General features: G+C 38.1%; 1 protein-coding gene across 1 annotated transcript; it reads left to right on the forward strand.

Annotated features, from left to right (window-relative positions):
* Nucleotides 407–7,826, forward strand: LOC109839143 (transmembrane protein 42; the record flags this gene model as incomplete). The annotated part of the gene is made up of 3 exons (XM_020407572.1): nucleotides 407–583; nucleotides 2,629–2,799; nucleotides 7,409–7,826. Coding segments are annotated over 3 exons (432 nt in total), but the record flags the coding sequence as incomplete, so codon positions are not given.

A 12,097-nucleotide genomic window follows, 5' to 3' on the forward strand; every position in this document is an offset into this window, starting at 1 on the left:
AAGATGGTTTGTAGTAATTTCATCTTGCACCTACATACACTCATAGCCCGCACGTGCAACACATGTGCATGTCTTACAAGTCTTAGGGCCTGTTTGGATTTGTAGGGGGTGAAGGGAAGTTAAGGGAAACTGAGTGAAGGGAAGGGAAGGGAAGGGAAGGGAATTCCTTTCCCCTTGGTTACACCCCAATTTGGGGGGTAACAATTTTTATACTATTAGGGGGTGAACCAAGGGGAACTAGGGTGAATTAACTTCACCTCCTAAGTGTTCCCAAACAAGGTGAATGAAAGTGAATGGTTCCCCTAACTTCCCTTCACCCTCATTTCCCTCAATCCAAACAAGCCCTTAAGTAAAAACCCAATCTAAATTAATAACGTGTTGCGAGTTACTTGAACCATTATTTTGACAATCTTTGAAAATTCGCCGGACCCGATCCGGCCGTTTACATTTCATTCACCTCCGACTGAAACCACAGTGGCGGGGAGTCCCATGGCAGATATTACAGGCGAGACTACGGGTGGCTTTCGCAGCTGGACTTAATGCTGCTCTCGCCGCCGTCTCTGCCAAGTTCTTCTCCTCTCAGGTATTATTCTATTTTGATCGATCTTGCATCTTAAAGCCCCCATAAAATCCATTTCCTTCATAACCCTAATCTATTGTCGATTCTATTTTTATCTATTTCTATGAGACGAATAAGTCTCCTTGATGCAATATCTTATCTCTATGTTTTTATGAATTGAGGATAATCAGCGATGAGCACAAAATTATTGTCAATTTTTAAAATTATTATTATTGCTGTTCCATGTGAAGAAAGAGGGTTAGTATGATATTGTTTTGAGGAATTAGATCATTTATGATAGTACATAAGAAAAGGGTTATCGTGTTTTCTCATGGATAGAGCCTTGTGCACATGCGAATCCATAACTGATGCATTTCTAGATTACTCAGTTAGACGGAAAAAAAAATGTGATAGATTGGGATTCATCAGTCATTGGCAAATCAAGCTAGCATCTTGTTATCTAATCAACTGTCATTTTCATTGTAATTTGAAAATAGCGATAAGAACAAGGGCTTTTTGTCTTTAGGTCCAATAGTTTACCTCCCTTTATTTTTAAACCCAAGTAGTATTAGTTGTATCTCTAAGACCAAATTTCTTTTTGTATTTGTCTTTAAACCCAATTTTCTTATATAGGGGGACCCACATATAAGAGTATTATATTTTGGAATTGGGTTTAAAGATAAATACAAAAAGAAATTTGGGCTTAGAGATACAACTAATACTACTTGGGTTTAAAAATAAAGGGAGGTAAACTATTGGACCTAAAGACAAAAAGCCCTAAGAACAATCAATTAGATAACTAGTTATAAGAATTTGTATTAAACATTAGATAAATACAAACTCTTCTAGCAAAATAACCCCATGTTGTGTGCATGTCTGTGTTCCGGTGTTACAGCAACACTGATGATTATTATTGCAGTGCAGTTCTGTAAACCAACATGGAATAATCTGAAGCCTAAATTCTGCGAACAGATGATTCTGTCAAATCCCACTGTCTATTGTGGTAGTAGTTAGTTACAACAAAGATTTCGGAGCTAAAATGGTGCCCGATATTTGAAAAAGAATGGTGGTCAAATTCTTACAATTTCACCTGCCTAAAGTGACCTAATGAAATATAGCTTGACATATCTCGATCAAAATCAGTCAAGGTGTTGTTAATCTAAACTGTTGCACTTAAAACTAACTACTACCACAATAGACAGTGGGATTCTTCCAAATCTCCTCCATCCTAATCAACTCCATTTGCACAGAATCAAAGTTTTAATCAGTCAAGGAGGTTAGTTGTCAGCAATTTACACAGAGTCAAAATTTTAATTCTCAACGAAAGTAACCAAACCAACCTGATCCTGAGCCTGAGCCTGGGATTCTTCCAAATCTCCTCCATCCTAATCAACTCCATTTGCAACACCAATTCTCTCCATCTGCTCATGTGATAGACCGTCTACGATGGTTTATACAAAGTGACAGAAAGACAGTCAAATTAAATTTTAAGGACTGAAGGGGTAGTTTGGTGAAAACGATAAGATAAAAATGAGAAAGATTTTCTAAAATACTAACATCCATCTAGGGTGCCCAACATCCTAGATGGATTTTTTCCGTCTAGGATCATGACATTATAGAAAGGTTGGATTCACACGCATATCATCTGCATTTGCTAGTGCACCCCCTATCCGCTCCATTTGAGGGTTTCAAGAATTATGCCTGTTATAATCGGAGCAAACTTGATTGTCACCAGGAAGTAAACTCTTCCTTTTAATTTTCCTGTGTTATAGATCAAACCTTTTTTAACAGATTTCTCATCCCATTAAGACTTCTATGTCATCTCCACAAACCTTTATTGTACTTATAATTCATTATTTATAATTAGTAACTTATATTTATACTGCCTTTTTGATGTGCTCATCCTTTATTTCCGGAAGTAATTATTCTTGCATTTTATTATACTTAGTTCTATGATTAATTATCGTCTTAAAGTTATATTATTATTTATCTTAGTTTTATAATTAATTATCTTCTTAAAGTTATTATCATGTCAATATTTCAGTATACTCTTTATATCTGTCCTGCAGCTCTTAAAATACAACATGGTGATATTTTTTAACGTGACAATGTGGGGATGCTATGTCAATAGTCTTAAAGCACTATCATCTCTTCAAGCCACAGTCATGAACTTTGCTACGAATTTCTTATCTTCAGGTTTAGCTGGATACTTTTTGTTCGGGGAACCCCTACCTTCTCAGGTAATTTATTTTCATCTTCTATTATTTATCTTTTATCTAAGAAAGTAGAATCACTTCTATATTAGGTGATTCCGGAAATATATTTTAACTTGCTAGATATTAAGATTTTGCACAACTGCAATTGATGGCACCAAATTAAATATGATATTTGACCATAGGCATCTTGCATGTGTATGAACGTAAATAATCATATCATATTTCTGTTTTAGTTTAATAAAAAAACTAACTATTTCACTAGCGGCTTGATTTGTGTTTAACATTTTGGTGTCCATTAATTTTCCTAGAGAAATATGTCGTCTTAATCCTCTTTTGAACCCTTAGTCCTGAAGTATTTTCATGTTTGACAATCCATAAGAGATATCTAAGCCAGGAATATGGCACCAACTCGGGAGTGTTACTTGGCCACCAAAAAAAAAGCACCATAATGCTACATAGCACATTCCATCTTAATGAGATATGAGTTAATAACGATGATTGTGAGAAGTCATTATTTAGTTATGGTGTTCCTCCTGGAAGCTTTGAGAATACATGCAGTATGTATAGTTTCCTGAAGACTGATGCAGGAGGATTGTGAAAGGCCTGTCTCCATCAGGCCCAACTCTCTGTGCATTGAATTATGGCATTTGAGTTCTATTTCTTTGGAAACTTTCTATCTGCTGAACGGTTTGCTTTGCTATTGAGGCTTTACTAGTGGCAAGTTTGCAGTCGTATCAGATTTGTCTATTGGCTCCATTCTTTCGGGTTAATTGAACTCATATTTGGGCTCATGCAGCTTGTCTGATCTGTTAAGTCAGCTCAGTGACTATTTCTTACGGACTGCCACTTGAGTTAGTATAAAGCAAATTGTGACAAAATAATTGCAGATTGCTGTGAAAGATGTGGGTCAAAAAGACTATAAGTAACCTCTAAATGCTTGGGAGACAGAGATTAATTATGGGAGAGGCTACTTTTACTTGGGAGTGCATAGAGAGGATGAAAGACCTTGATCTGCACTTGTAGAAGTGGGAGGATGAAAGGAGAATGGCTGACAAGTCATTCTATAATGATGTCAATATAAAATGGTCATGAAATTGAAGGGACAACTTGATTAGATGGTTGTGATCAGCTTGCTTTGTAGATCTGAGTGCTTGGAAACTAAGAAACAAGCTGTTCAGAGCAAAAAAGGATTTTAGCTACAATAAAATTCTGAGATTAATGTGCAAATAAATAAATAAATAAATACCAAATAAGATAAAAAATGATCAAACAACTGCATCCATAAGAAGTTAATGTTAGCTTAAGCTGAGGACAGAGAGCAGGTAAATATTTGAGGTGGTTCGTACATGTTCCAGAGAATATTAACTGTGGTAGTCTAGAGGAGTAGGAATAAATGAAACAACTATGAAACTGAGGTGGTTAAAAAGGACATTAGTCCTAAAATAAGGTACTGATTTAACAAAAGACTTGATCTTAAAAATAGCTGAATTGAGAGTAGGGAACTCCCAAGTTTGAGATGAAGTCTTTGTTATTGTGTTGTTGACGAATCATTGATGGGAGGATATACCAACCATGAGTATCTCCTTGAAGTAAAGACAATCTAAAATCTTTGTTTAACTCAAATTCTAAATATGGCCATAGAACTTCATTTATTCATTTCTATTTCCTGAAATACTCTGCCATTTACTTTTTTTATATACTACAGATGTATGTCATCTCATTAAACTAGAGAAGAAGCAAAGCAAGAACTCTGTTGCATGTAGTTTCCATCTTAAAATTTTCCCGTTGGTGTTGATCAATTGCCAATAAAATCTCCAAAACTGATTCATATTCTCGAGCGTTTACGTGAAGAGGATGAAAAGAAAATTGATAGTTGGACTTATGCTGGGGTTGAAAGTGTGAGTACATTGATAATTGATCTATGCAATCTTTATACTAGTCAAAGCTACTACTATATAATAACAAACAGAGCTTAACATATGAGTTAAAGATCATATACTATGATTTCTTAAGCATATAGATTGATATAATTGGGTTTGAAGTCTTGTGATAGCCAAACTACTAGGCTAACATTTTCATATACATTGTTTAACCATGGAGATCTCATTTAAGTTAACTGCACAAAGTTAAAAGAAGGGTGGGCTGCTGATGGATTAATCGTAGGTGAGAACATACTTACTTGCATTTCTTTAATTGAGTTGGAATTAAGAATTTGTTTTGATACATGTTCTTTTATTTTGTTGCTCGAGTACAGAACAAAGAAATAGAAGTACAATGGAAAGAAATTACCATCCGTGGGGATAGTACCAAGTAATATTATTTGACAATAGTCCATCAGGCTTATAGGTTCTCTAGTTATTTGGCAAATTTTGGGTCTTGGAGATAGTTCCATAGCTCGCTAGTAAAAGCTCAAGTCTTTCCCTTTTTTCCCTCTTTTATTTATGCTTGTAGTAACTCCCTACTTTTAGGTATAAATAGCAATATGTTAGGTTGCTGAGTTTACATGTCATTCGTTTCTTCTCTATTGTAGATAATTTCTGCATTTGGAAAGGTTCAGCTATATTGTTACACAGCCTATAAAACTGATCAGCTCTTTGCTCCTTTAGACATCTATTTTGCATCAGTGTAGATCTTTTAGATGCATCATCTTCTTTCTTTTTTAGGCTAATTATTGTCATTTACCACTTTGTAGCTATGAACTGAGATGACATGAAAGTGCTGACGTGCTTAACAATCCTGAACAAATTCTTCCTGACACGGATTCTCACATTCCGTTTAAGGATTTATGGGGAGATGCAACTTTCTCAATCCTTAGTGGAACTTTAAAATTTTCTCTCTTGTTTTACTACTAAAGCTAGAGATGTATTTTAATTTTGTTTGCTTTTGCCTGTTAGTCACTTGCTTCTAATACTGAATTTAACTTAATTAACAAGGTTGGTTGGACTATGGTGGGACATGAAACATTTCCTGTTTATCCTGCTCGATGTTCCACGACTATTATTTACTTTAACCCTTGCAATTTAAGTTGTGACCTTCCATCAAATTGTAGCTTGTTAATTTTTTGAACTCTGATGATATCAAATGTGATCATGTTGTTCTTTATTTATGCGTATGTACATCCTACAAGGGAAATCTTTCTCGCACATGGCATGATCAAAGCTGGTTGTTTTTCCTTTTAAGAAGGATCTTGGTATATTTTTGAGATAAAAAACCAGACTTTTGCCTGTGCTTATTTGAAGACATGATAATGAAACAAGTGGGCTATTGTCCACCAGAATTTCCAATATGCATTTCTTGTAGATGTTTAATTTTAGCTACATGATTAGAAAAACAAAATGATGAGGAATCTGGGCAAAATCTGCAATAAGCGTCCAAATATAACCGCTATGTGAAAAAATAAGTGCGACCATGACTACATGATTAGATCCTTGCAGATGATAGGGAAATATATACTTACATATTTCTTGTTGTAAAGTAATTACTATTGCTTGTCAGTGGTTTTTTGATTTCTAAAAATCAAATCTTGATCCAAAGCGAAGTGATCTATACTAGGTTTCATCTGATTAGCAACGTTAAACTCATAATATCACGTCTCATTTCCAGTATGTAGATATACAGACTAGTTGCTTTATCATTATGCTTGTTTTTTCAAATATAATCAGGAAGGTTCTAGATGATGATAAGAGCACCCACCTACTGGAACGATAAAGGGATCGATAAAGGTTCGCATGCATCTCTTACAAGACCTTTACCTCAAGTACATACTTACATATTTCCAGTATGTGGATAAAGGTTTTGTAAGAGTTGCCTTATATGAGGATCATATGTTGGGCTTGCATAGAGCCACATGGCTGATGATTGGTGATAGAAGTATTAGAGTATGTACCAGCTTTGTTTACCTTAAAACCTATGTCCTACAAAAGAATCTCATCTGAACATCTGTACTTCCTAGATTCTACTATTCAACTTTTCTTTATACTACAGTCAGTGAGCCATATGCTTTCTTAGTTGTGGAGAGAGAATATGAGAACTCTTGTCACATGTAGTTTATGCCTTAACACTGTTGTTTTGGGTACTGTATTGACCAATTGCTATAAAATCTCCAAGCTGCTTCAGAATCTCCTGGTATGATTAAGCCACTCATTTCTTGAAAGGGACAAAAAAAAGGATCCTTGTTGTGTAATTGATTGAAAATTGTCTATTGGGTGCATTAATTTTATTAATTGCCTGTAATAAGACTGCATTTCTGCTGTGTTGGCTTTAATCTGAAAGTTTACCAACTTCAACGATTGGTGATTTTTGATGTGTACTTGACTGAAAAATGTCTACTGAGTGCATTAATTTTGTGCATCTTACTTTGCACTATTCCTAAATGTTATCTTGATATTTGTCTACATTTTATTCTGTCCAGAGTGCACTGCTCAAAGAAAATAGAATCAAAGAAAATAAAATGCTTATTCTGCATGATGGTATAGTTTCTTTTACGTCATATGATATGACTCTATTGACATTGTAATCTCATATTTCATGCGACAGTCATTTCATAATGCTGAGCTGTAAATCTCGTGCATTTCTAGTGTCATATGCTTTACTGATACTGAACCTCTGGTGCCATGTGCATATGGCTCTTCAGTGGTTTGCAGGTGCATTCCTCATCATTCTTGGTGTTTTCATCCTCAGCAAGTCCACCATTGAAAGGAAGCTAAGTTCAGATTAGCTAAAGCTTATCTATCCATGGTGCTTTTTGAATTGGCAGCCAGACATTCAATTGGCTTAGAGAACACGAACAAGCATATGCATTCATGGAAATTGATCTGGAGCATATTTGTAAGTTAATAGGAAAAGGGGAGGCATGATTTATGTAGCTCTTAGATTCCTCTGAATGGTACTGTATGTGATGAGACTATTGGGTCTAGTTGGTATGTTCTCATGAAGTCATGGATTTCTTGTCGAACAATCTTTGACATTGTAATGTGTATGATGGCCAAGGTTCGATTACAGTATAAGTTATGGCCAACTTATATGGTTATATTATGTCTGAACTTCAAAGACGTGGAACTGAGCATGAATAGATGTTCAGGATTGGGAGATAATTTGAATTGTTTAACTTTTTTTTTTGAAGTAAAATAGGGCTAAATGCCCTATCATTGAAAATATATATAGCTACTGTTAAAGTTTTACAAAAGATTATATCTATGTAGAAACTAGCTCCTTCTCTGAATTGGGGAAGGCATAATCCTAGATAAATATATGATTAGTACGTTCTAGAATCAGGAATAAGCAACTGATCAGGCAGATGATTCAGCCCTCTCTGCCTCTAGCTCTCTGAAACTGTATATCCCGTCTAAGGGGATTGGATCTAATGCGTCGCAATTAGAGAGGACCGAGGCTAACATGTAGTCTGGATAGTGACCGAGAGGGAGAGAGACTGAACTAGAAAAAGAGGATTTACTGCGCTTTGCCGATGAAGCCAAAGATCTGGATGCGGCTAGGTGACGGTTGAAGGCTTTGTGAGGTAAGGCCGTCCTCACCTTCGCCTTGGAGACGATTCGCTTTTTGTGGCCCCCTGCAAGGTGCTCGAATCCCGGAGTATGGAGATTGATTCACTGTCTGAGGACGGACTGGGGGAACCCGAGGAGGAGATAGATCTGGAGCGAGGTGGAATGCCAGGCTGAGACGCACAAACTTCGATCGAATTTCCGATGCCTAGGGCCCGAAGAAATAGAGACCACTTGCCCATGTCGACCATCAAGTTCCGTCCCTCCCATGCCACGTCGATCAAATCGAGGCCCGCGAAAGGAGTGGAAGCTTGGATGACGGGCAGAGAAGGGGCCGACTCAAGGCCTGATTGGAGAAGGATCTAATCTGCAGCAGGAGCCGTCAAAGACAAGGGGGCTACTGCATCGATGATGGATGAGGACAATGTCGGTGCTGATAGAGGAGGGGGCCGAGCTACAGCAGGGATGGCTAGCTGGATCGACGGCAAAGGCGGCTTTGAGAGGGGATTTGAGAGGGGAGGAGGCGGAGCTACCACGGGGCTGGTTGGCTGAATCGACAGCTGAAAAGGAGCTGAAAGAGGGGTTGGTGCAGCTCCAGTAAGAGGGGAGGATGGAACTAAAACATGTGGTGCATGATCTGATGGTGTAGGGGGAATTGTAGGATTCAATGGAGTAACTTGAGGGGTGGAGAAAGAGGGTCCAAGCGGGGTTTTGACTTGAGAAATAGTTGACGACTGCTGTGTGGTATTACGTCGAATAGCTGGTGAGCTATTCTGCACATCTGAAGAACGACTTGTATGCTGAGGCTGGGGGTTGACCAGGGGGTACTTGAAGCAGAGAACAGATGAGTGGCCTCGAATGAGGCACTGATTACAGAATTTTGGGAATTTATCATAGGTAACCGGTTGTTTGAAGCCTTCAAACAATCCCACCCAAATGAATGGAGGCGGCGGTTTCCTGAGGTCAAGTTCAACACACATTCGTGCAGCACTAGGGCTCGCGAGGGTAGCTGTGGCTTTAGCCGATTCTATTCCCTACAGACTCCAAAAATTCTAGAAGAAAGCAGTGGAGGGGGAGTTTAGGTAGAGATACCCAGACTGGCGCCATGCATGAGTCTTCTGTAATGTGGGATTGGGTGTGCCATCTGAAAATCTTGTAGGGGAACGTGATGAGGGACGAGGAGGGCCTCGTGAGAACTTTCAATAGTTCATATTCATCCTGAAATCTAAGCAGAAATGCTCTGGAAGAGAGGGGGCTAGTTGAGAAGGGATTAACAATCCCCCAACTCGATATTTCCTTGTGGCTCTTCTTGAGAGAAGGACGACCACAAAAAAAACTTCATCACCAACGCATTCGCATAGACATTCTCAATTTTTGGAAGGTCTAACGAGACAAAGGAGAAGGAAAGCATATCCTCTCAGGAGCCATTGATGATATTAATTCCTGTTCTAGGAAGGCGAGCAAAGACGTCAATATCGCGAGCATGGTTGCTGATGAAACCAGGACCTCGGGGGCCCTTGGCCACTTGGGCGAAGGATGGATGCTTGGGAGGAACATTAGCAGAAGATTGATGGCCTCTCCGGATAGGGGGGGGGGGGGTGGAAGGATGGGGTTGCTGATTCGCCACTCTGGAGGAGGAGGACGGCACCGGAGGATGCGGCGGTGCTAAGGACGGCGCACGAGGGCACTGAAGAGGGGTGGGGATACTGATTCGCCACTGCAGGAGTGCGAAATGAAGAAGACCCGCTGGAGGGGACTGCGGTAGAGCTGCAAGGGAGGGTGGACCACCCCCGCTGCAGGAGAAGGAAGGGTGGCCACAGGCAGGCAGATGAAAAACCGACGAAGCTGAAAGCGGCAGTCGACGACGTGCTGGAGAGGGATGGAAACCTGCTGGCGGGAGCTGAAGCGTCTCTGACGCCGAAGAAGAGGAACCGCCGCCGCTCCGGAGGAAGGAAATGGGGCGGGAAAGCTGTTGAGTCACCGCGGGGACAGATCTAGTGGTGGAGAGGGCGGATCTGGAGGTTTGAGATGTGGATCTGGAGAATTTTGGGGATGAGGGGAACAGAAGATCTAGGGTTTTTTGAAGAACATTTGGGGAAAGAGGAATCAGTGGTAGAGGTGAACAGAGAGGTTGTGGAGCTAAGAGCTTGGGTAAAGAAACAGGGGCTAGAGGGGTTCGCCATGCACGTGGCTGCCGAGAGCAGGAGGAGGCTCCGACAGTACCGCTCGTGGGAGGGGACCGAGGAACAGGGCAGGGGAGGCAAAATCGCCGCTCTCCGTAACCTAGAGATCAAGATCTTATTGTTGGGGAGATTGATGATCCCCGATTACAATCTCCGAACCCAGAGCCTGTTCCGAGCTAATACCCTGAATTGTTTAACTTTTGATACTGTCTTGTTGCAAATTGTAAGGTTGTTGCATTCTTGATGACAATAGGCAGAAGTTTTATATACTTGTTCTAATCTTGAATGCTTCAAATATAATAAAATTATCATACAGTTAGTATTGCTCGGACTTATATCATTGATGATTGTCTAGACTTATATCATTGATGATTGCCTTGTATAGCTGATTGAATCTGTTCAGCTAGTTGCCTCTAGACCTGGTGGGCGATAAACAAGCAAGCGCATAGAAGCTAGTCTCTAAAATAAAATCGTTGCTTTTTACACAATACAAGTTCTAAGCCTCACATGGATCGATCTGATTTCTTTTATTTGTATATATTGGTTTTTATCTCAATTTGATTGCTTGTTAAAATTGAATTTTAGGACAAATTTTCAAAACCATCCCTTTTTTAAATTTATTTATAAAAAACGACCTATTTCAACTTTAATTACAAAAACAGACCCAGTTGGATGAAACTGGGTCTGTTTTTGAAAAAAAAATTTCAAACTTCACGGGAGTTCAACTCCCGTGAAGTTTGAATTTTTTTTTTCAAAAACAGACCCAGTTTCATCCAACTGGGTCTGTTTTTGTAATTAAAGTTGAAAATGGTCTTTTTTTGGGAATAAATTTCAAAACCGAATGGTTTTGAAAATTTGTCCAAAAATTTTACCAAAATTCCTTATTTTCTTTGCAATTTTATATTTGCAGGGAATGTTTAAAACTTTCGGGTTTTCAGTGATTGATTCATAGTTTTCAAATCTTAAATGGTTATTTTCATTTTACAAATTTTGTATAGAGTTGTTTCTAATTTTAGTCATTCTAGCGGTGGTTTGTAATTTTAGAATTTTATGGGGTTGTTTATGATTTTCATATTTTAAGGGTATGTAATTTTCAAAATCTTGAGGGTGTTGCTTATGATTATTAGATTTTAAAGGGAGCTATATATAACTTTTTGTTTCCTAGGGTGTTTGTATTTTCGAATTTAAAGGAACTTTTTGCAATTTTTAGATTTTCCTGAGGCTTTCTATAATTTTTAAAATTTTCAAGGGCTTTCTAAAATTTCTAATTTTTTTCAAGAGGTTGTTTATAATATTCAGATGTTAGGAGTTTTTTTGTAATACTTTTATATTTTATCGGATTGTTTATAGTTTCCATATTTTAATGTGTTCTTTTGCACTTTTAATTTTAAATTTTTGGGGCCTTGAGATAATTTTTCTATTTTTTTACAATAAAACAGAAAATATCAAATATTAATTTTTTTTGTTTTAATGAATAAAATTACACAATAAAATTTGTCAAAAAAAATCATACAATATTTATTATATTGTTAATTGGTAATAAGTGTGTCGTAATATCACCCAGTTGTTGATAGACCATTTATAGTTCTATTTGTGCATAGGGAGAACAACTAGTTTGATTAAAGCAACCGGTTGGCTTTT

Source organism: Asparagus officinalis, chromosome 4 (genome assembly GCF_001876935.1).
Source record: "Asparagus officinalis chromosome 4, Aspof.V1, whole genome shotgun sequence".
Taxonomy (NCBI): Eukaryota; Viridiplantae; Streptophyta; class Magnoliopsida; order Asparagales; family Asparagaceae; genus Asparagus; species Asparagus officinalis.